Source organism: Lepisosteus platostomus, chromosome 5 (assembly GCF_059453375.1).
Source record: "Lepisosteus platostomus isolate fLepPlt1 chromosome 5, fLepPlt1.hap1, whole genome shotgun sequence".
NCBI lineage: Eukaryota > Metazoa > Chordata > Actinopteri > Semionotiformes > Lepisosteidae > Lepisosteus > Lepisosteus platostomus.
This window is the reverse complement of record NC_142615.1, coordinates 42536410-42561748: the sequence shown is the minus strand read 5'-3', so window position 1 is coordinate 42561748 and position 25339 is coordinate 42536410. Positions and strand designations below refer to the sequence as shown.

Here is a 25339-nt window from a genome sequence, read left to right as displayed (position 1 = left end):
TTGAGGCAAAAAGAGGGAAAGTTCCTGCCCTTGAGAAGATCGACTTGCAGCCTCTGACACAGAGAGAGAGGAAAACGGTGCATGTTGTTATGTTCTCGGAACTGGCAAAGACAGAGGACATTCACACCTGGCTTAACCAGTACTGCACCGTCCACCATGGAACTGAGGTTAGAGATGTTGACAGTATAAAAACAGGAGCAAGGAAATTCGAGGTTCGCTTGCTACCGGACAATGTAAATGGAGGCTTAAGGCACCTGCTCTCTACAATCTGGCTGGGCGCCTGCAATGGCTATGTTTTTTATGTGGGACAACCAAAGGTGTGTTGGCGCTGTGGTGCTGTGGGACACCTGGCATCGTCCTGCACTGTGAAATGCTGCAAGACCTGTGGCAAACATTGACATTTAGCCTCTGACTGTTCAATGCTGCCAAAGTGCAATTTATGTGACTCGGAAGGACACGTTTTTAAGAACTGCCCTCACGCCTACGCCAATAAACTCAAAATGAGAAAGGATGAGGCAGTGCTTGTTTCAGCCAAACCGGCCTGAAAAGCCAAAGCAAACAACAAGTTAAACAAAGAACCCTTGTTGGATAAAGACTCTCAGCCTCCAGCCAGGATAAGTCCTGCTGTGGCTCCGGGGCCGGTGGAAGAGAAATCCACTACGCCCCCACAACCGCAGACTGCACCAGACAAGCACGAGGGTTTGAAAACCCCTGAGAACAGTGGGGACCCCTCCCCCACTCCTGCTCCTCAGAACGAAGGCCAGTGTGGGGCCCCCCGGTGGAGCGGGTCCAGCGAGGATACCCAGGATTCATCGGAGCTGCTTTTCTCATACTCTGCAAGTGCTACAGATGCCCTCCTCTCCTCCATCCAGTCCATCACGGAGGATCTGCAGCAGCTGGTGGGTGAGGGGGAAGAGGAGACTGGTGCATCGGCTGCACCCCTTTCCCCTCAGTGCTCCCAGGAGCTGGACTTGAGGAAAAGGAAAAATGACTCTGTTTTCTCCCTGAGCGAGGAGGAAGGAGAGCATGGCGATGGGGACAGCTGGAACCCCTCCACCCCTCCCTCTACCCCCTTCCTTGAAATGGACTCCGTGAACGCTTTTAATGCTGCCACCCTGATGAAGGCTCATTCAGAGGATGGCTGGCAGGAAATTGGTAAGAAGAAAAAGAAGAAGGTAACAGGTGAGACCGAAGAGAAATGTGTTTTGTAAAGACTGGTTCCACTTTCTTATGTAATATGGCTCTAAACATAATTTCTCTTAACACCAGAGGTATCAATGACAGAATTAAATGCCAGTCTGTCTTTGATTACCTCCAGCAGAGAGAGGGAGATGTGTTGATGTTGCAGGAGTGTGCTTTAGCCTATCAAGAGAGGTATAAAAGCTTTGAAGATAGGTGGGATAAAGGGCCTTCTGTTTGGTCAGGGGACAATAACAACAGAGCCTCTGGCGTGGCCATTCTTTTCAAAGGATGGGCTTTCAAACTGAAAAGTATTCAGAGGGTCATAGATGGCAGGTTGCTGTGTGTGGATGTGGAATATGGGACCGTTAACCTGCAGCTAATCAATGTGTATTGTCCTACTGACGTGGGAGGAAGGGTGGAGCTACTCAAGGCACTCTCCCCCCTATTGTTATGTAGCACAGACGTGATAGTGGGAGGGGATTTTAATTGTATCTTAGAGCACACAGACAGGCAGTCTAGCTCTCCGATAAAATTGGATTCCAGCTCACTGGCCCTGCAAAACTTAGTTCAAGACTTTAAACTCTCAGACACATATAGATGTATATATCCCACAACAGCAGGATATACATGGTCAGGGAGGAATAGCAGTTCCAGAATTGACTATTGCTTTGTCTCAGAGAGAGTGAAAGTTGTTGGGGTCACTCTTCAGCCTGTCTTCTTCTCAGATCATCAGGCTTTAGGGTGTAGAGTGGAACTCCAGGGCGGGACTGTCTTTGGCCCAGGCCTCTGGAAACTCAACACAAAGCTGCTAGAGAACGAGGGGGTAGTATCCCGCTACAAGGAGAAACCATCACAGTGGCTATCCTTGTAGTGTGTGTACAGGTCAGTCGGAGAGTGGTGGGAGGAGGTGAAGGTGAGGACAAAGGCCTTTTTCATGGCTGAAGGAAGGAAGGCTGCTGCCAGACGGAGAGGAGTGCTAGCCAGGAAACAGAGGCAGCTGCACACGATGCTGCACAGTGGCTTCGATGTGCTCGAGGATATCACCCTTTTAAAAAAGGATATCCGGAGCATATACGAAGAAAGTAGTCGAGGAGTGCTGTTAAGAAGCAGAGTGCAGTTCTTGGAAGAAAATGAGAAGTGTACTCGCTTCTTTTTCAGGAAAGTGGTAGGCTCCAAGTCTGTCATGGAAAGTGTAGTTGATGAGGAGGGACGAGAGAGAACAGAGCCGAGTGCTATCCTCTCCTGCACCGAGGCCTTCTACTCAAGACTGTACAGCTCTACAGAGGTAAAGGATGAAGAAATTCATTTTTTTACCTCAAAGCTAGAAAACGTTTTGAGTGAAGAAGAAAGGGAAGTACTTGAGAGGGATTTGACAGTAGAAGAGCTGAGACAGGCTATGGAGAGCTTACAGAAGGGGAAAACTCCGGGTGCTGACGGGCTCCCTAAGGAATTTTATTGCACCTTTTGGGATCTGCTTCAGGATCCGCTACTGCTCCTATTCGAGGAAAGCTATAAGACAGAATTGCTGCCTGACTCCTTAAGAGAAGGCACTATCTCTCTCTTGTTTAAGAAAGGAGCAAAGAATGACATAAAGAACTGGAGACCCCTCAGTCTGTTAGGTGTGGACACTAAGATCCTGTCCAAAGCCCTTTTCCTGCGCCTACAAAATGTAGTGGCCTAACTGGTAGGAAAAGAACAGACTTGTGGGATAGCAGGACGCCTGATGAGCGACAACCTGGCCTTGTTGAGGGATGTCTGTCTGTACTCGGAGGATCGCTCCCTCCCTCTGTGCATTTTAGGTGTAGACCTAGAAAAGGCCTTTGACCGCATAAACCGGCAGTACTTAACATCGGTACTTGAGCACATGAAGTTTGGCCCCATCATGAGAAAGTGGATTAACCTGCTGTAAACAGGTAGCAACAGCAGAGTAATGGTGAATGGCAATAGATCACGCCCCTTTGAAGTCTGTTCAGGGGTGAGGCAGGGCTGCCCATTATCCTCCTTGTTATTCGTTTTGGCTATGGAGCCCTTAGCCTGTGCCTTGCGCCAGGATCAGGCCATTAATGGGATACCAGTGCCTGGAAGTGGGAGAGGAGAGGTAAAGACATCTCTATACATGGATGACGTCACCCTGCTCCTCTCTGACAATGCCTCAATTAGCAGAGCTCTGCAGTGCTGTGATCGTTTCTCTTTGGCTTCCTCTGCAAAAATTAACAAATCTAAGAGTGAGATTTTTTATCAGAACTGGAGGGAGCCAAAAGAAGGAAATGATCTCAGGCTGCAAGAGAAGAGAATTAAGGTCCCGGGGGTGTATTTTGGAGAAGAGATGGGAACAGTAAATTGGCAGAACAAATTTCCAATCTTAAACAAAAAACTGATGCAATGGAAGGACCGAGACCTCACCATGACAGGGAAGGTGCTGGTCATCAAAGCCAAGCTCTTGCCTGTCTTGAATTTTCTGGCTTCTACCTTCCCAATCCCACACCGTGTTGCGGCGGTGCTGAGAAGATTGATGTTTCAATTTCTATGGGGTGGGAAGCAGGAAAGACTCAGAAGGGAAATAATGTACAGGCCGCTACCCTCAGGGGGGAAGTCTGTCCCAGATATTGCTACGAAGCTGCTGTGCATTTTTCTGGCCTCTGTGCTGAGAGGCTTTGCAACAGCACCTGCAGCGCGTACCTGGACTTATTTTTCCAGGCTCTGGGTAGGTAGGGAGGTGTTCAGAGTGTGGGGTGTCAGACCCAAGCTGGATGTCCCACTCTCTGACACATGCCCTGCAATTTATGGGACAGTTAAAAGTTTTCTAAGATCTCACCCAATTGGCCATATTCCCCTCCGAGATGTCAGCCTCCAAAACCTGGAAGATTTCATTGCACCCCAGAAGAATAGGCAGACCCATGTGATCATTTTAACAATCAGCCCAAACAAGGAAGGTGTGGAAACACACATCCTCTAAGTTTCTGTGCAACATTCACAGAGACGTAGCCTGAAATGTCATCCACCAGTGCTTAGCGGTGCGAACTTTCTTGTACCGTAGGGCCTCACCCCCAGCCCTCGCTGCGTTAGGGTGGGCTGCGGTGAGGAGGAGACTGTGACCCATCTCCTGTGGTCCTGCTTTTTTGCTAAGACCTTCTGGGCCCAGTTTGAACACTGGTTGCAAGCTCTCTCGCCCCAATTTTCCCTGACCGCTGCTTTCGTTATATACGGCATCTCTCCTGACAAACTTCCTCCTGACATGTTTGACAGGATCTGGGCCGTGGTGAACAGTGGGAAAGACGCTCTGTGGAGAGTGAGGAACATGGGGGTGTTCAAAGGCATCGAGGTCCCAGTCAAGGCAGCAGGTAGCCTGGCCCTGTTCATCACCCGAGAGAACTATTACCTCAGAGATCTGTGGAAAGAAGGGAGGGAGGAAGCAGAAAATCTGTGGGAAATAGAGGGCATAGGACAGTATCTCAAGATGCTTGTGGTAGTGGGGGACTGCGTTCGCGCTCTCCCCTGATGTGCTTGGTCCAATATCAGATACAGAAGATTTCCGACACCATGAATCATGTGCTTGCTATAGGGTCCCAGTTTGAAAGGAATCGATGACGCTACTAGTTCTATATAGTTCTATTCTATTATTTACTTATAGGTCCAGAGAACCAATTCAAGCTGGTTACACTACTCCTTCCGGACATTCATTCCCTTTTCAAAGTGAGTCTTTTTGCTGTAGTTTGCATTACTTAGGATGATTATCGAGGTTAGCCTTTATTTGGTCATGGGGGGCCTCGGTACTGTATGCTTATTCTAAAGACAGTTTCACCCATTTTCTGATTGCTAGGATCTGTACCAGTGCAGACATGTCAAACAGTGAATGGCTGTACCTCTATTGCATCCGTGCTCAATGAATGAAATCAGTAATAAGTGAATATATGTATAGTTATGTAGCGCCGAGGCTTATTAATAAGGCAGAATTAAGTGTTTCTGAGCTTTCCCAAATGAGGCCCCATTTCTCTGTTCATCTCTGTGGTGCAGCCACAGAGAAACTATTCATGCAGGCTGATTTAAGGTTCCTTTGATAAGGACAGCTCCCAAAGGGGGATGCACTTAGCTAACCTTGGCTATCATGATCAATGGTCATCCATTGGCGCCTATCTGTCTAGGGAGTGCCAGATGGACATCTGGACTGCATTCCTAAGTGTCAGGATTAAGTGACTCATATTTCACCTTGATCAACCAATCAGGGACTGGTAGGGCCGAGTAACCCACGTGGGACTCTGATGCCCATGGAACTTTCAGCCAATCAACGAGCTGAAGTTCCTCCAGGTAAAAACAGGCAACACAGAGAGCCTGAGAGATTCAGTAAGATTCAGAGAGATTCAATGGAGAATTCTGTGGACTTTCCTAAAGGGAATTCAAAGGAGAATTCCAGGGCAGGACGGCCCAGGAGCAGAAGGCTCCCAAGGGCAGGACATTCTCGCAGCGCGCCTCCTGACCATCCTGAGACTCAGCCCGGACAACCATGGAACGGCCAGTGTGTCCGAGTGCCAGAACTTTCCCTTGTTCTAAGAGTCTAGAGCGGAGGTTGCCAGAGAGTAACCAGAGGATCCAACCGAGGTTAGCACCAGCAGCAGGCCTCGTGAACACGTCGGAACTGTGGACAGCTGAATCACTATTCAGAACTAGCTCTTCATCTGGAACGAACCGGTCCTCTTCCTGACTTGCTGGGACCCACAGTCATCTTTTCTCCTGTGCACAAACTTTGCTAGTTAAAGCCAACACTAACTAGCCGGTCAGTGAGCAACAGCAGTGCACCGTCGCAAGCCGCACAGCAACAAGCCTGCAACTGTTTCTTTGTGCCCGCAGGAGATCTGAATCCCCAGAGATTGGATGATAATAATAATAATAATAATTGCTTACACTTATATAGCACTTTTCTGGACACTCCACTCAAAGCGCTTTACAGGTAATGGGGTCTCCCCTCCACCACCACCAATGTGCAGCATCCACCTGGATGATGCGACGGCAGCCATAGTGCGCCAGAACGCTCACCACACATCAGCTATCAGTGGGGAGGAGAGCAGAGTAATGTAGCCAATTCATAGAGGGGGATTATTAGGAGGCCATGATGGGGTAAAGGCCAGGATGAGTATTCAACTTCAATGCATTACAGCTCGAGAATTCAATTGTTATCCCAACCAGTTGATATCAATTTAATTCCTAAGAGTTATGTACTTGTTTTGAGTATCTAATGTAGAAGTTATAACCAAGTTCATTTACGAAACGGTCTAAATGAATGATATACTGAACGTATGTCCTCTTGATATGTGTAACACTTTGTAACTGATTGAATATATATCTTTTGTATTCTGATAACCCTCTCGATAAGATATGTTAGGTTTATATGCATATTTTATGTATTAATAAATGTATCCTCGTGTATTAGTACCTGTGTGTGTGCGTTGTTTGAGTTATGTCGCATGGTTGGATTCTAAAGCCATCAAAAGAATCAACTTTGTGATTTACTGCTACAATTGATAATTGTTCCAGTAAATGCCCAAACCCTACAGAACTGGTGCCTTCAGAGAGCCACTACATTTAATTTTGCTATGGCAACGTTACATATTTGGTGTCCCTGAACGGCTATGAATGATTACAGTTATATGAAAAACAAGTGGTTTATTGATTGATCTTCATTTGCAGATTTAGAGGCAGCTTCGATATTCGTTTTACAAACGGGTTTTTTTATATGTATGAGTCACACACATGCCATAGCAACAAAACATCTCTAGAAATGAGGCTATATATCACTTTTCTTAGAAGTGTTAAATGTCCCTACTTCCGGCTTTCCTCCCAAAGCCTACGGCACCAGTGGCGACCTCTGCTGGCTGAGAGAGCAAGAGCTTACAGCACCTGGTATTCCCAGGCGGTCTCCCATCCAAGTACTAACCAGACCTGACCCTGCTTAGCTTCCAAGATCAGATATGTTCAGGGCGGTATGGCCATAAGCTAAAGCGAAGGCACCTGACAAGCTACTTGAAGCTGTTTGGCGGGGTTTCTGTGTCCCCTGAGCGGGACTAAAGGATCGTTCATTTGCAATTCTTTGGAAAGGAGCTTCTTTCGAAATCAATGCGTGGCTGGATGTTCGCAAATGTGCTCCCTTGTGTTGGCTTGTCCTGCACTCGATAAGGACAAACAGGTATCAGCTTGTTCCCTCCTCCCACGCGCCTCTGTGTACAGTAGAGCCTCCTGTCCTGACTTGAGGAGCTCACCCAGCTGTGCCTGAAGAGAAGCCAGGGTATTGGCTTGTTCACCTCTCCCATCCCTCTCTGTGTACAGTAGAGCTTCCTGTCCTGCTTGGAGGATCTCATCCAGCTGTGTCTGGAGAGATGCCAGGGTATCAGCTTGTTACCCCCTCCCACCCCTCTGCGTACAGTAGAGCCTCCTTTCCTGACTGGAGGAGCTCACCCAGCTGTGTCTAAAGAAAAGCCAGGGTATCGGCTTCAACAACCGGGCTGGGCAGCTTGTTCCCTTCTCCCACCCCCCTCTGTGTATAGTTGAGCCTCCTGTCTTTACTGGAGGACCTCATCCAGCTGTGTCGGGAGAGATGCCAGGGTATCGGCTTGTTCCACACCACCACCCCTCTCTGTGTACAGTAGAGCCTCCTGTCCTGACTGGAGGAGCCCACCCAGCTGTGCCTGGAGAGACAGCAGGGTATCAGCTTGTTCCCCTCTCCCACCCCCCTCTGTGTACAGTAGCGCCTCCTGTCCTGACTGGAGAAGCTGATCCAGCTGTGTCTGGAGAGGAGCCAGAGTATCAGCTTGTTCCACACCCCCACAGCTCTCTGTGTACAGTAGAGCCTTCTGTCCTGACTGGAGGAGCTCATCCAGCTCTGTCTGTAGAGAAGCCAGAGTATCAGCTTGTTCCATACCCCCATCTCTCTCTGTGTACAGTAGTGCCTCCTGTCCTGACTGGAGGAGCTCATCCAGCTGTGTTTGGTGAGAAGCCAGGGTATCAACTTGTTCCCCCCTCCCATCCCTCTCTGTGTACAGAAGAGGTTCCTGTCCTTACTGGAGGAGCTCACCCAGCTGTGTCTGGAGAGAAGCCAGGGTATCGGCTTAATCCACACCCCCACCCCTCTCTGTGTACAGTAGAGCCTACTGTCCTGACTGGAGGAGCTTGAAGGCATCCTCTCACGAGGCACCAATAAATATAGGTGTCTTGTGCATTTAACAGGACAATTATTAATTGTAGCAGTAAGTCACAAAATGATTCTTTGATGGTTATTAGAAGACCGACCCAGCAGGATAACTCAGCAACGCACACACACATGGATACTAATACACGAGAATACATTTATTATTACATAAAATGTGCATATCAACATAACAGATCTTATAGTGAGGGTTAGCAGAATACAAAAGGTATATATTCAATCACAAAGAGTTACAAACCAAGAGGGACATACATTCTGTATATCATTCATTTAGACCGTTTTGTAAATGAACTTTGTTAAAACTTGTACATTAGATACTCAAAAGCAAGTACGTGACTCATAGGAATTAAATTGATATCAACTCAGGTTGAGGTAACAATTGAATTCTCGAGCTGTAATGCAGAATGTTGAATACTCATCCGCTCTGTGGGGATCCAGATCTCCCACGGACGCAAAGAAGCAGTGGCAGGCTGTTGCTGCATGCAATCGGTGCTCTCTGGCCCTCTCTGGCTCTGCTGGTGCCAGGCAGTGCTGGTTCAACGTGAGAGAAGAAGAGAGATTTCTGCTGCGGTGCGCGGCTGATGCTCTCTGAAGACCGACTAGTCAGTGTTGGCTTAAACTAATGAGAGATTGCACACAGAAAAATGACTACAGATCCGAGCAAGTCACACTCTTTAGACAGGAAGAAGACCGGTTCGTTCTTGATGTAGTGCGAGTCCTGAATACTGATATTCAGCTGTCCACAGCTCCGACCGTAGTTCACTTGTTGATCAGGTGAGCGTTCGCGGTGGGTTCATGAGGCTTGCTGCTGGGCTAACCTCAGGTGGACCCTTTGGTTACGCTGGCAACCTCCGTTCTCGACTCTTAGAACAAGGAAAAGTCCTGGCACTCGGACACATTGGCCGTTACGTGACTGTCTGAGCTGAGTCTGAGGATGTCCAGGAGGAGCTGGAGTTTCACCTGGAGGAACTACGGTCGCTCATTGGTTGAAAGTTCCATGGACATTCGAGAATCATTTTGTGACTTACTGCTACAATTAACAATTGGCCCAGTAAATGCACAAGTCCCTACTGTTATTGGTGCCTCGTGAGAGGATGATTAACCATGAACTCTGACCTTGGGGTTGTAAACCACTTGGGATGAGACTCTCCCTTGGAATCTCCCAGACAGTGAGGCACCAGAGATGACCATTAATTAGGGTGGCTGATGTGTCTCAGCTTTGGGAGTTGTTCCTTATCAGAACACTCTTTCAGCTAGAAAAACACCTTAAATGTGAACCACACGGAATGGCCTCTCTGTATCAAGCACCACTTGAGATGAGGGAGAGAGAGACTGGCAAGGGAGCAGCAAACTTAATTCCTGTATTTTAATAAACCCTGCCGCTACAATGGTCTCTCTCCTGTGTGAATGCACTGGTGGGTTTTTAAGTCACTTGACCGAATAAAACTCTTCCCACACTGACTGCAGCTGAACGGTCTCTCTCCTGTGTGAATGCGCTGGTGAGTTACTAAGTTACTTGACCGACTAAAACTCTTCCCACACTGACTGCAGCTGAATGGTCTCTCTCCTGTGTGACTGTGCTGGTGTGATTGTAAGGAGTTTTTTTGACTAAAACTCTTTCCACACTGACTGCAGCTGAATGGTCTCTCTCCTGTGTGAATGTGCTGGTGCCTTTTTAAGTGACTTGACTTACTAAAACTCTTCCCACACTGACTGCAGCTGAATGGTCCCTCTCCTGTGTGAATGTGCTGGTGGGCTATTAAGCTACTCGACCGACTAAAACTCTTCCCACACTGACTACAGCTGAATGGTCTCTCTCCTGTGTGAATGTGCTGGTGGGCTATTAAGCTACTCGACCGACTAAAACTCTTCCCACACTGACTACAGCTAAACAGTCTCTCTCCTGTGTGAAAGTGCTGGTAGGGTTTTGAAGTGCTAGAATGACAGAAACGCTGCTTCTCCCTTTGCCATAATGGCAGTTTGTCCACTCCATCTGAGCAAGGCCATCTGCTGGGGTCTCTTATTCTGCAAATGCTCCATGGAATGGTCTTGCTCTGTGTGCTGAAACTGAGATTTGTTTTCTCCATCGTGTCCTTCAGTGTGCTGCTCAGAAGTGTGAATCATCTGGGACTCCATCCCCAGCTCTCTGAGACTAAAACCACCCAGTTCATTCAGCTGTTCCTCTCTTTGCCCAAGAACAGACATACTCTCCAGTTCATTAAAACCTTCAACAATTTTCTCAGTAACCAGATTATTAAACCTGTGTGTAAAGTCATCAGATACTAAGGGATCATATGATTGTTTTAGACTCTGCAGTGACAGTCTCTCCACTTGAATAGAACAAGGCCTAATTATTATCGAGCACTGTAGGAGCTGCTGCTGCTCCTCCCTGTACTGACTCTCCTCTCGGCGCTGTAACTCAGTACAGTTCTCTTCACCAGGGACATCAGTCTGCTGCTCTGCAGGGTCAATCAACTTGGGATCCATATCCTGCTCTGTAAGATTTAAAAACATCCAGTTCTTCACTGTGCTCTTGTACAGAGACACAGCCCAGTTCATTACAACTTTGTTTAATATTGATTGTGTCCAGATTATTCATCTTCTCTGTAAAATCATCACATACTAAGAGCCCAGGTGTCTCACTCTCAGGCTCCGTCTTCATCATGGGCACAGAGTCCAGATACTTGACACTCTGTTTGCTGTGTGTGGTGCTCACTAAGTGCCTCTTTCCCTTCTGCGGCAGTGAGCTCTGTCTCCTGCATCAGACTGGAGCCCCACTCCTCCTCACTGTGCTGCTGTTCAAGAGGAGCCCTTTCCCCAGCGTCAGAGAGAACACTGGCCTCTGAGCCTGTAAACACAGGACAAGAAGACACGACCATTATAAGAATAAACTATTTTATAGTTTTATACCTTTAGAGGTGGCTTCTCAAAGCATTTTACAGAATGCCAATTACAAAAAATACACAAAATTAGCACGATGAGAATACACAGTTAGAAGAGACAGTAGACAGTGGTACTAAGTACAGTAGGAACAGAGGGGTACAGAACAGTTAAATAAAGGCTCTTCTGAAGAAAAAGTTTTTGAGTTTGGATTTGGAGTTTAGAGAAGGTGACTCTCTGATATCCTTGGGGAGAGAGTTCCAGAGCTTGGGGCAAAACAGGAGAAGGCCATGTAACCCATAGAGTGTAGACAGACTGGGGGACAGATAGATGAACGCAAATAGAAGAGCGAAAACTGCAAGGTAGGGAGTTGGGTGATAATATCAGACCAGTATGGAGGTGCCAAGCCAAGACATGGAGAGTCTTATAGGTGAGCAGGAGGATTTTTAAGTCGATATGAAACTTGACAGGAAGCCAGTGCTAGGACTCCAGGATAGGAGTAATGTGATAATTTGTACTAGACGTGGTCAGGGTTCTGGCTGCTGAATTTTGGACATACGTGAGTTTGTTCAATGTGGATTTAGAAACCCCAGAGAGTAGAGCATTACAGTAGTCGATTCAAGATTAGACAACAATTTTCAGCCACAGTTAGTGATAACATAGGGCGTAGTTGAGCAATATTTATGAGTTGAATGAAAGATGTTCTGACAACATGCTGCACATGTGGTTCGAACATCAAATATCATCCCCAAGTTTTTCAATTTAGACTGAAGCTCAAGTACAAGACCATCTACAGATAGAGTTACACATATTGGTTGTACAAAGTTGATGGGTGGTGCCAATAAGCATGACTTCAGTCTTGTCAAAGATAAATGAAGGAAATTTTGAGTCACCCAAGTTTTTATATCGGGGATGCAAATAAATAGAATAGAGACAGCCACATCAGCGTCAGGTTTGGTATGGATGTATATCTGAGTATCATCAGCATAGTAGTGATAGCTGAGGCCATGTGATCTTAAAAGCTTTAAACTACACACACGCATACAAGTACACTCACAATCAATTTGGGTTGTTTAAACATAGCGGAATATGTGGGTATAAGGGCATGTTCTGATTTAGCTTCGTCAGAAACCTAACTACCGTCTAAAAAGTAAGACTACTGTAATAATATCACTATTACATTACATTTACATTGACACTGCACTGAGAGACAGAGGGTTAATACAGACACATTGACTGGACACTAAAGCACATTAACACTGCACTGAGAGAGAGAGGGGTTAATGCAGACACACTGACTGACTGGACATTCCAGTACATTAACACTGCAATCAGAGAAAGGGTTAATACACACACACACACTGACTGGACACTCCAGTGCATTAACACTGCACTGAAAGAGGGATTAATACAGACACACTGACTAGACATAACAGTAAATTAACAGTGCACTGAGAGAGAGAGGGGTTAATACAGACATGGACAAACTGGAACTTAGAGCATATTACCACTGCACTGAGAGAGGGGTTAATACAGACACATTGACTGCACAACACAGTACATTAACACTGCATTGAGAGAAAGGGGTTAATAGACACACACTGACTGCACATTACATTACTTTAAAACTGCACAGAGAGAGGCAGGTTAATACAGACACTGACTGGACACTGCAGGACATAAAGACTGCACTGAGAGAGGGGTTAATACAGACACATTGAATGGACATAACAGCACATAAACACTGCACTGAGAGAGAGGGGTTAATAGATACATACAGACTGGACACTACAGTTCATTAACACTGCACTGAGAGAGGGGTTAACACAGACTGACTGGACACTATAGGACATTAACACTGCAATCAAAGAAAGGGGTTAATACAGACACACTGACTGCACACTACAGGTCATTAACACTGCACTGAGTGAGAGGTTAATACAGACACTTTCTGGACACTACACTAACACTGCATTGAGAAAGAGAGGGGTTAATATAGACACACTGGATTAATATTCAAGGACTCAATACAGATACAGACCCTGGACGACAGTAATACTTAAACCAATTAAATAATGTTTATATACACAATCATTAGTATACTTAGTAAAAATTTAGACCAATACAACGTAAATACAATATTTATAAATGTTCATGTGGATAGCTGCGTCAGCATGCGTAAGCTGCAAAGGAACAAGTAATAGGTTTATTCCATGCTGGAAAAAAAGAAGAGAGAAAAAACAAAACGTTTCGGCCGTGGAGCCGTGTTTTTTTCTCTCTTCTTTTTTTCAGCATGGAATAAACCTATTACTTGTTCATTTATAAATGTTGTTTCCTAATGACGTTGGAGTACAAATTAATTCAGTGAAACAATTGTTGAATGTGAACTAGGTGTTTTCAGCACCGTAACCGGACAAAACAGTTCAGTTTCCAATAAAGAATCCCGTTGCTACATCACACAAGTCTTTCCCATGTCACTCTGCATCTCTCCACTATATTCTCACCACTGAGGAAAGTTTTTTTATGACACTTTGATAGTTTGTTAGATAACTAGAATGTTTACTCTTGCGAGATGTTTTCTTTAAAATAAAATTTGTTATTTAAAAAAATCTCACCAGTGAGAAAGTTATAGACACTGGTTTTAAACACACTGACACCACACTGACCTGAGAGCTGCAGTTCCGTGTCCATTTCTTCTTTTATTTCTGCAGTGACTTCACAGGGAAGCGTGTGTCCAACACGATCTGTCTGTTCCTGATCTCCTCCTGCTACCGACTCCTTCTCCATCAGCTGCAATCTCCACTTCAGGCTCTCGTTTTCCTTCTTCAGCTGCGCCATTTCACTCCCGACACTGTCCTCCACACACTGCGTGATTATAAACACGGCCCGTCTCACCAGGATCTGGGAGACGCTGCGGAGTTTGTCTTGAAACTCGTCCTCAGAGTCAGACATCCAGTTTCGGAAAACTTCTGACACTTCATACACGACCGATTTGAGCAAAACCTGCATGAAAGAGTCAAGCTGGGTTTGCAGATTTAACAAGCACTCCGCCATCCTTCTTCAGAGTCGGTCAGAAACAAAGGCTGAGTTGCGATTTAAGCAGAACAACTTCTTTATTTTTATTATAATAATAATAATTAATAATTGCTTACACTTATATAGCGCTTTTTCTGGACACTCCACTCAAAGCGCTTTACAGGTAATGGGGACTCCCCTCCGCCACCACCACCAATCTATTCTTCACAGATTCTGTTGTCAGGTCTGTGCTCTGTTCAAGCATAAACAACCAACAAGACGCTATGTTTTCAGAAACTGAAGTTATTAAAAAAACAACTTCCTTCTTTACCTAAAGAAAATGATTAAATCACCTACACGTGGGTGAAATATATGCAGTGTAGCGCAGTTTGAAGACGTCATTCGTTAGCGTGGCGGCGATTTCAAGACAATCGAGAAGCGGAGCTGAGAAAGAGGAGTCTCTGCAGCCGGATATAAACTTCACTGCACCTCCTATCGCCACCTAGTGAAGAGGAGTGAATCACCTGCGACTTGCGCCGTTCGTAACTGAATTTTGTGAAACGCAACAGATTCTTTTTGCCCTTCCGCAACCCTCCTCCCCAACGAAAACGTCTCAAGCGGATTTTTGTTCTACATCTCCCTGTGCAGGTTTTTGGTTAAAGAAAAAAAATCCATCATTTTCTTGCCAGCTGGCAGTATTTCTTCTGCACCAATAAGCAAGTTTTGTATTTCATATTTCGCAAATTGTATGAATGTTGTTGAAAAACAAGTTATTCCAAGAAAGGAAGTAAATACTTGCATGAAACTAAATCAAGCCCTATGTGATTGTCCTTAATTATACTGTAACGCTAACAGCCACCATTGAGTGTGAAAGCCGGCTTACCAGAGTGGTGATGTCACCGCCCTCCCCTGTGATAGCAGGGGCTGCAGCCACTGGGCTGAAGGGAGATCTCTCTTTAGCTCAACTGGCTGGGTCCCTGTTGAGTGACGCCAGAGTCCCGGGTTCAAGTCCCCAACGGTTGGGGGCCGACCTAATGTGGTGGCAGCATAGGAGCCCACATGAACCCTGTAGTGTTACAATACATTCTGTATGACAAGACAGGAAGAAAGGCACCTCGTTCCATTATTGGTAAATATTCATTTAACCCTATTTTCTTTATTTTAGCTCTTCCCCACAGCTCTGCCAGGGAACAAAGTGCATTTAATTATATCAGCTTAATCCCTTCTCTGTAATTGTTTTAGAAGTGGGATTCTCTTGTCTAAACTGTCTTTGTGTGAAGTGTAATTATAGAGGTGGATTTTAGTTTAGTTCAGTGCAACAGTAGTTTTTTACCTTATACATGCGTATAGCAAAGGAGATGACCTAGAACTGCTAGAAGTGTTAGATATGTTCTTTAATGAGTGACTTTAGGCAGTTGCATAGTAGCTTGAAAAGGCAAAAAATAAAATAAAATGGATAATAAAAGCTAAAAACTGAAATGAAGCACATTTGTCAGGAGCTAGAATGGACAGCTGGTCTTTTAATTCTGGGAAGACGTAAAGACTGGAAGGCCAGAGGAGAGTCTGGTAGCCTGAGTGCAGGTAGAGGAGTCACTGGCCTCTGAACCTGCAGTACAGGAAGTTAGTAAATGGATAGAGGTGTGTGAGCCTCGGCTCCAGTATTCCTCCACATTCAAGGACACTGGCTCCAGTATTTCCCTGAATCCTTGGACATTGGCTCCAGTATTCCTCAGAATTCCCAGACATCAGCTCCTTTATTCCTTCAAATTGCCAGACATCGGCTCTAATATTCCTTGGAATCCGGCCAGGAAGTTGTGAATTCAGCAGCTCCAGTCTGAGCTCTTCTGTGTTTGTACTGCAGTGCCAACATGAGACGATTGACTCTGATTAAGGTCGTACCAGCATCACTCCTAGTAGCCCAGCATTGCTGGAGAAACCAAATCCTGCTCTGGTGCTGGACAGACCTGACCCTCCTGCCTGGTGTTGACCTTCTTGAGGGAGCAGTTGATGCACTCTTAATACTCTGATGGCACCTTGGCTGATTTGGTTAATGTGCTTGCCTATTAAACAGGAAATCCGGACTTCAAATCCTAGTGGTGCCTTTCTTCCTGTCTTTTCTTATAGAATATATCACTATGGATGAGCACGTGCGACTTAATTCATTTCCTTTCTGTAACAACTTGCTTTTCAAGAAATTCATACAGAAATATTCAGAAATACAAATCTTGCTTATCAGTGTAAAAGAAATATCGTAGGCTGGAATTTTTTTCTTTTTTTTTAACCAAAAGCCCGCAAATGGAGAAAAAGAACACACGTTAGTCTCTTGGTGCTGTTAATTGAAATGTTAGTGAATTGAACCCACCCAGGGATGTAAACCTCATCTCTACTTAATTGGTTTTCTTAGCAAAACCTTAACCCACTTAATATTTGCAGGAAATGCAGTTGTTTTGTGTGTCCAACTACAACAAGTATGCAATTGAGCACATAAGTCAATATCACTGGGAATAGCCAATTATTACAAACATTCAAGGAAATTGTATTCAGCCATGGACTTTGATCTTTGAATGGCTGGCCGGAGAATTCATTTATACTCCGTTAAGTAAAATATTTAGTATTACAACACAGATTTGTTGGAGAATGTGACAAGCAAAAAAGACAAATGGACAGCATGAGTATGTCAGGACTGTATATTTGTATTTTAATACTTTTGTATATCTACCTTAATTTTAATATACATGTAACAATAAATGCTGTTCAATATATTTATATAAATTTTGTTGTATTTTTGAAGATTTTAGCTGAGGGTGCAAAGGGAACTATTATACCTTGAGAAACATACAAGACAACTGTAATAGAGGCTCATATTTTAATAAAATTTGCTTTAAAAAGAAAACCACTATTCGTACGATATCATCCCTCAATATCGGCATTCAGTTGATGGATTTGAAGAAGCAACAGCGATAAGAGAGTACATTAATTTTGGACCGATGTTTGCATCTGAATAATCCTTCCACCTGGAAAGAAGAAAAAAAAACAGGTATGTTTTGAGTCTCATGATGATGCTCTTCTGGATCCGAAAAAAAAAATGTGCAAATTTGTTTCGGATGTACTTTTCAGTTTTATCGAATTTTATCAGTTGAATGCAGTTGAAACTTTCGACTTTTTGTATATGACAGGACCTACATTTAGCACTCAGTACCAATAACACTGACGCTATTGATGGAGTAGAAATAACTGATGTATTGGCAGTTTTATCTGAGGCGAGAAGTCCTAGAATACCTCCTATAAAAATGTTAGGATTCAGAGCAAGAAATATTTTTCCACTTCACCTCACCTAATGAGCTCCTTGGACATGAAAACTGCCAGATGGTTAAAACTTCTCTCAGTAAACAGGAAATCCTGTGTCCAAAATCCCAAGGTCCCTTTCTTCCTGTCTTGTCATACAGAATGTATTGTAACACTACAGGATTCATGTAGGTGCCCTCGCCGCCACCGCATCAGCTCGGCCCCCAACTGTCGGGGACTCAAACCCAGGACTCTGGCGTCACTCAACAGGGACCCAGCCAGTTGAGCTAAAGAGAGATCTCCCTTCAGCCCAGTGGCTGCAGCCCCTGCTATCACAGGGGAGGGCGGTGACATCACCACTCTGGTAAGCCGGCTTTCACACTCAATGGTGGCTGTTAGCGTTACAGTATAATTAAGGACAATCACATAGGGCTTGATTTAGTTTCATGCAAGTATTTACTTCCTTTCTTGGAATAACTTGTTTTTCAACAACATTCATACAATTTGCGAAATATGAAATACAAATCTTGCTTATTGGTGCAGAAGAAATTCTGCCAGATGGCAAGAAAATGATGGATTTTTTTTTCTTTAACCAAAAACCTGCACAGGGAGATGTGGAACAAAAATCCGCTTGAGACGTTTTCGTTGGGGAAGAGAGTTGTGGAAGGGCAAAAAAATGAATCTGTTCCGTTTCACAAAATTCACAGTTACGAACGGCGCAAGTCGCAGGTGATTCACTCCTCTTCACTAGGTGGCGATAGGAGGTGCAGTGACGTTTATATCCGGCTGAAGAAATTCCTCTTTCTCAGCTCCGCTTCTCGATTGTCTTGAAATCGCCGCCACGCTAACGAATGACGTCTTCAAACTGCGCGACACTGCATATATTTCACCCACGTGGGGGTGAGTGAATCATTTTCTTTAGATAAAGAAGGAAGTTGTTTTTTTTAATAACTTCAGTTCCTGAAAACGTAGCGTCTTGTCGATTGTGTTTATGCTTGAACAGAGCACAGACCTGACAACAGAATCTGTGAAGAATAAAAATAAAGAAGTTGTTCTGTTTAAATCGCAAGTCAGCCTTTGTTTCTGACCGACTCTTGAAGAAGGATGGCGGAGTGCTTGTTAAATCTGCAAACCCAGCTTGACTCGTTCATGCACGTTTTGCTCAAATCGATCGTGTATGAAGTGTCAGAAGTTTTTGGAAACAGAATTTCGGACTCTGAGGACGAGTTTCAAGACAAACTCCGCAGCGTCTCCCAGATCCTGGTGAGACGGGCCGTGTTTAAAATCACGCAGTGTGTGGAGGACAGTGTCGGGAGTGAAATGGCGCAGCTGAAGAAGGAAAACGAGAGCCTGAAGTGGAGATTGCAGCTGAGGGAGAAGGAGTCGGGAGCAGGAGGAGATCAGGAACAGACAGATCGTGTTGGACACACGCTTCCCTGTGAAGTCACTGCAGAAATAAAAGAAGAAATGGACACGGAACTGCAGCTCTCAGGTCAGTGTGGTGACTTGTATGAAGTCAGAGTGTGTGTGTTAAAAAACAATGTCTATAATTAACTCAATGGTGAGATTGTTTTAAACAACAAACTTTATTTTTGTCATTATCAGTACGCGTTCTAACAAAGTATCAAACCGTCATCAAACTTTCCGAAAGAGGTGAGAGTATAGTGGAGAGATGCAGAGTGATGTGGGACAGACATGTGTGATGTAGCAACGGGATTCTTTATTGGAAACTGAATTGTTTTGTCCGGTTACGGTGCTGAAAACACCTCGTTCACATTCAACAATTGTTTCACTGAATCAATTTGTACTCCAACGTCATTAGGAAACAACATTTATAAATATTGTATTTACGTTGTATTGGTCTAGATTTTATAAGTATACTAATGATTGTGTATATAAACATTTAATTGGTTTAAGTATTACTGTCGTCCAGGGTCTGTGTCTGTATTGACTCCTCTGGAATATTAATCCAGTGTCTGTATTAACCCCTCTCTCTCAGTGCAGTGTTAAAGTATTGTAGTGTCCAGTCAGTGTGTCTGTATGAACCCCTCTCTCTCAGTGCAGTGTTAATGTACTGTTATGTCCAGTCAGTGTGTCTGTATTAACCCCTCTCTCTCAGTACAGTGTTAATGCACTGTAGCATCCAGTCAGTCATAGTGTCTGTATTAACCCCTCTTTCAGTGCAGTGTTAATGCACTGAAGTGTCCAGTCAGTCAGTGTGTGTGTATTAACCCCTTTCTCTGATTGCAGTGTTAATGTACTTAGTGTCCAGAAAGTGTCTGTATTAACCTCTGTTTCGGTTCAGTGTTAATGTCCTGTAGTGTGAAGTCAATGTGTCTGTATTAACCCCTTTCTCTCTCAGTGCACATTAATGTAAATGTAATGTAATTGTGATATTATTAAAGTAGACTTACTTTTTACATGGTAGTTAGGTTTCTGACGAAGCTAAATCAGAACACGCCCTTATACCCACTTATTCCACTATGTTTAAACAACCCAAATTGATTGTGAGTGTACTAGTATACGTGTGTGTAGTTTAAGGCTTTTAAGATCACATGGCCTCAGCTATCACTACTATGCTGGTAATACTCAAATATACATCCATACCAAACCTGACGATGATGTGGCTGTCTCTATTCTATTTATTTGCATCCCCGATATAAAAACTTGGGTGACTCAAAAATTCTTTAACTGTGACAAGACTGAAGTCATGCTTATTGGCACCACCCATCAACTTTGTACAACCAATGTGTAACTCTCTGTAGATGGTCTTGTACTTGAGCTTCAGTGTAAATTGAAAAACATGGGGATGATATTTGACTTTCGACCCACATGTGCAGCATTTTGTCAGAACATCTTTCATTCACCTCATAAATATTGCTCGACTACGCCCTATGTTATCACTAACTGTGACTGAAAAATGTTGTCTTCTCCCAAATCGACTACTGTAATGCTCTACTCTGTGGGGTTTCTAAATCCACATTGAACAAACACCAGTATGTCCAAAATTCAGCAGCCAGAACCCTGACCAGGTCTAGTACAAATGATCACATTACTCCTATCCTGGAGTCCTTGCACTGGCTTCCTGTCAAGTTTCATATCGACTTAAAAATCCTCCTAGCTCACCTGTAAGACTCTCCATGTCTTGGCTTGGCACCTCCATACTGGTCTGATATTATCACCCAACTCCCTACCTTGCAGTTTTCGCTCTTCTAATTGTGTTCAACTATTTGTCCCCCAGTCTGTCTACACTCTATGGGTGACATGGCCTTCTCCTGTTTTGCCCCAAGCTCTGTAACTCTCTCCCCAAGGATATCAGAGAGTCCCCTTCTCTAAACTCCTTCAAATCCAGACTTCAAACTTTCTTCTTCAGAAGAGCCTTCATTTAACTGTTCTGTACCCCTCTGCTCCTACTGTACTTAGTACCACTGTCTCCTCTAACTGTGTATTCTCATCATGCTTATATTGTGTATTTTTTGTTGTTTGCCTTCTGTAAAGTGCTTAGAGAAGCCACCTCTAAAGGTATAAAACTATAAAATAAAGTCTATTCTTATAAAGGTGGTGTCTTCTTGTCCTGTGTTTACAGGCTCAGAGGCCAGTGTTCTCTCTGACGCTGGGGAAAGGGCTCCTCTTGAACAGCAGCACAGTGAGGAGGAGTGGGGCTCCAGTCTGATGCAGGAGACAGAGCTCACTGCCGCAGAAGGGAAAGAGGCACTTAGTGAGCAGCACACAGACAGCAGACAGAGTGTCAAGGATCTGGATTCTGTGCCCATGATGAAGACAGAGCCTGAGAGTGAGACACCTGGGCTCTTAGTATGTGATGATTTTACAGAGAAGATGAATAATCTGGACACAATCAATATTACACAAGGTTGTAATGAACTGGGCTGCATCTCTGTACAAGAGCACGGTGAAAAACTGGATGTTTTAAATCTTACAGAGCAGGATATGGATCCCAAGTCAATTGACCCTGCAGAGCAGCAGAGTGATGTACCTGGTGAAGAGAACAGTACTGAGTCACAGTACTCAGAGAAGAGTCAGTACAGGGAGGAGCAACAACAGCTCCTGCAGGGCTTGATAATAATTAGGCCTTGTTCTGTTCAAGTAGAGAGACTGTCATTGCAGAGTCTAAAACAATCATATGATCCCTTAGATTCTGTTTACTTTACACACAGGTTTAATAATCTGGTTACTGAGAAAAATTTTGAAAGTTTTAATGAACTGGAGAGTATGTCTGTTCTTGGGCAAAGAGAGGAACAACTGAATGAACTGGACGGTTTAAGTCTCAGAGAGCCCCAGATGATTCACTCTGCTGAGCAGCACACTGGGGGACATAATGAAGAAAACAAATCTCAGTTTCATCACATAGAGCAAGGCCATTCCATGGAGCATTTGCAGAATAAGAGACCCCAGCACGAGCAGAGGATGAGGAAGAATCACTCAAGGCCTTGCTCAGATGGAGTGGACAAACTGCAATTATGGCACGGGGAGAAGCAGCGTTTCTGTCAGTCTAGCATTTCAAAGCCCTACCAGCACCTTCACACAGGAGAGAGACCTTTCAGCTGCAGTCAGTGTGAGAAGAGTTTTAGTCGGTCAAGTAGCTTAATAGCCCACCAGCGCATTCACACAGGAGAGAGACCGTTCAGCTGCAGTCAGTGTGGGAAGAGTTTTAGTAAGTCAAGTAACTTAAAAACCCACCAGCGCATTCACACAGGAGAGAGACCATTCAGCTGCAGTCAGTGTGGGAAGAGTTTTAGTCAGTCAGGTGACTTAAAAACCCACCAGCGCATTCACACAGGAGAGAGACCGTTCAGCTGCAGTCAGTGTGGGAAGAGTTTTGGTAAGTCAAGTCACTTAAAAACCCACCAGCGCATTCACGCAGGAGAGAGACCGTTCAGCTGCAGTCAGTGTAGGAAGAGTTTCAGTCGCTTGGACCATCTAAAAACCCACCAGTTTATTCACACAGGAGAGAAACCTTTCAGCTGCAGTCAGTGTGGGAAGAGTTTTAGTCAGTCAAGTAGCTTAATTATCCACCAGCGCAGTCACACAGGAGAGAGACCGTTCAGCTGCAGTCAGTGTGGGAAGCGTTTTAGTCAGTCAAGTAGCTTAATTATCCACCAGCGCATTCACACAGGAGAGAAACCGTTGAAGCGGCAAAGTTTATTAAAATACAGGAATTAAGCTTGCTGCTCCTTTGCCAGTCTCTCTCTCCCTCATCTCAAGTGGTGCTTGATACAGAGAGGTCATTCCATTTGGTTCACATTTAAGGTGTTTTTCTAGCTGATAGAGTGTTCTGATAAGGAACAACTCCCAATGCTGAGACACATCAACCACCCTAACAAATGGTCATCTCTGGTGCCTCACTGTCTGGGAGATTCCAAGGGAGAGTCTCATCCCAAATGGTTTACAACCCCAAGGTCAGAGTTCATGGTTAATCATCCTCACACGGGGCACCAATAAATGTAGGCATCCTCTCACAAGGCATCAATAAATGTAGTGGTTTGTGCATTTAATGGGACAATTGTTAATTGTTGCAGTAAGTCACAAAATGATTCTCGAATGCCCATGGATCTTTCAACCAATAAGCGACCGTAGTTCCTCCAGTCTTTTTCCTGTCTAAAGATTGTGACTTTTCTGTGTGCAAACTCTGTTAGTTTCAGCCAACGCTAACTTGCCGGTCTTCAGAGAGCATCAGCAGCGCACCGCAGCAGAAATCTCTCTACTCCTTCTCCTTCTCCTTCTCTCACGTCGAACCAGCACTGCCTTGCACCGGGCCAGAGAGCGCCGATTGGACACAGCAACAGCCTGCCACTGTTTCTTTGCATCCATGGGAGATCTGAATCTCCACAGAGGGGATGAGTATTCAACATTCTGCATTACAGCTCGAGAATTCAATTGTTACCTCAACGCCAGTTGATATAAATTTAATTCCTATGAGTCATGTACTTGCTTTTGAGTATCACATGTACAAGTTGTGACAAAGTTCATTTACAAAACGGTCTAAATGAATGATATACAGAATGTATGTCCCTCTTGGTTTGTAACTCTTCGTGATTGAATATATACCTTTTGTATTCTGCTAACCCTCACTATAAGATCTGTTATGTTGATATGCACATTTTATGTAATAATAAATGTATTCTCATGTATTAGTATCAATGTGTGTGTGCGTTGCTGAGCTATCCCGCTGGGTCGGTCTTTTAATAACCATCAAAGAATCATTTTGTGACTGACTGCTCGTGAGAGGATGTCTACAAGCTCCTCCAATTAGGACAGGTTGCTCTACTGTACACAGAGAGGGGTGGGAGAAGGGAACAAGCTGATACCTGTTTGTCCTTATCCAGCTCGGGACAAGCGAACAGAATGGAGCACATTCGCGAAAAATCCAGGCACGCATTGATTTAGAAAGAAACTCCTTTCCAAAGAATTGCAAATGAACGATCCTTCAGTCCCGCTCGGGGGGCACGGAGCCCCAGCCACACACAGCTTCAAGTAGCGAGTCAGGCGCCATGGCTTTCGCTTGTGGCCACACCACCCTGAATGTGAATGATCTCATCTGATCTTGGAAGCTAAGCAGGGTTGGGCCTGGTTAGTACTTGGATGGGAGACCGCCTGGGAATACCAGGCGCTGCAAGCTTTTGCTCTCTTGGCCAGCAGAGGTCGCCGTTGGTGCCGTAGGCTTTGGGAGGAAAACCTGGAGGATGGAAAGGTGATCTATAGCCTCATCTCTAGAGACGTTTTGTTGCTATGGCATGTGTGTGACTCATATAAAAAATCCTGTTTGTAAAACGAATATCGAAGCTGCCTCTAAATCTGCAAATGAAGATCAGTCAATAAACCACTTGTTTTTCGTATAACTAGACATATATTCACTTATTCAAGACAGGCAAGAGCTCGGCTTTGATGACCAGCACCTTCCCTGTCATGGTGAGGTCTCGGTCCTTCCATTGCATCAGTTTTTTGTTTAAGATTGGCAATTTGTTCTGCCAATTTACTGTTCCCATCTCTTCTCCAAAATACACCCCCAGGACCTTGATTCTCTTCTCTTGCAGCCTGAGGTCATGTCCTTCTTTTGGCTCCCTCCAGTTCTGACAAAAAATCTCACTCTTTGATTTGTTAATTTTTGCAGAGGAAGCCAAAGAGAAACGATCACAGTACTGCAGAGCTCTGCTAATTGAGGCATTGTCAGAGAGGAGCAGGGTGACATCATCCATGTATAGAGATGTCTTTACCTCTCCTCCCCTACTTCCAGGCACTGGTATCCCATTAATGGCCTGATCCTGGCGCAAGGCACAGGCTAAGGGCTCCATAGCCAAAACGAATAACAAGGGGGATAATGGACAGCCCTGCCTCACCCCTGAACAGACTTCAAAGGGGCGTGATCTATTGCCATTAACCATTACTCTGCTGTTGCTACCTGTGTACAGCAGGTTAATCACTTTCTCATGATGGGGCCAAACTTCATGTGCTCAAGTACCGATGTTAAGTACTGCCGGTTTAGGCGGTCAAAGGTCTTTTCTAGGTCTACACCTAAAATGCACAGAGGGAGGGAGCGATCCTCTGAGTACAGACAGACATCCCTCAACAAGGCCAGGTTGTCACTCATCAGGCGTCCTGCTATCCCACAAGTCTGTTCTTTCCCTACCAGTGAGGCCACTACATTTTGTAGGCGCAGGAAAAGGGCTTTGGACAGGATCTTAGTGTCCACGCCTAACAGAATGAGGGCTCTCCAGTTCTTTATGTCATTCTTTGCTCCTTTCTTAAACAAGAGAGAGATAGTGC

General features: G+C 44.7%; 2 protein-coding genes and 2 pseudogenes across 2 annotated transcripts in view; 2 read left to right on the top strand and 2 right to left on the bottom strand.

The window, feature by feature from the left end:
- The window catches only part of LOC148666772 (scavenger receptor cysteine-rich type 1 protein M130-like), a 361406-nt gene that overhangs the window by 283483 nt on the left and 52584 nt on the right, over positions 1 to 25339 (bottom strand). The window lies entirely within an intron of this gene.
- LOC148666781 (5S ribosomal RNA) lies at positions 7063 to 7171 on the bottom strand (annotated as a pseudogene).
- LOC148666780 (uncharacterized) lies at positions 21152 to 23695 on the top strand. Its single transcript, XM_088632488.1, has one exon. The coding sequence runs from the start codon at positions 21230 to 21232 to the stop codon at positions 22736 to 22738; it is 1509 nt and encodes a 502-aa protein (XP_088488614.1). The 5' UTR covers positions 21152 to 21229; the 3' UTR covers positions 22739 to 23695.
- LOC148666779 (5S ribosomal RNA) lies at positions 24076 to 24194 on the top strand (annotated as a pseudogene).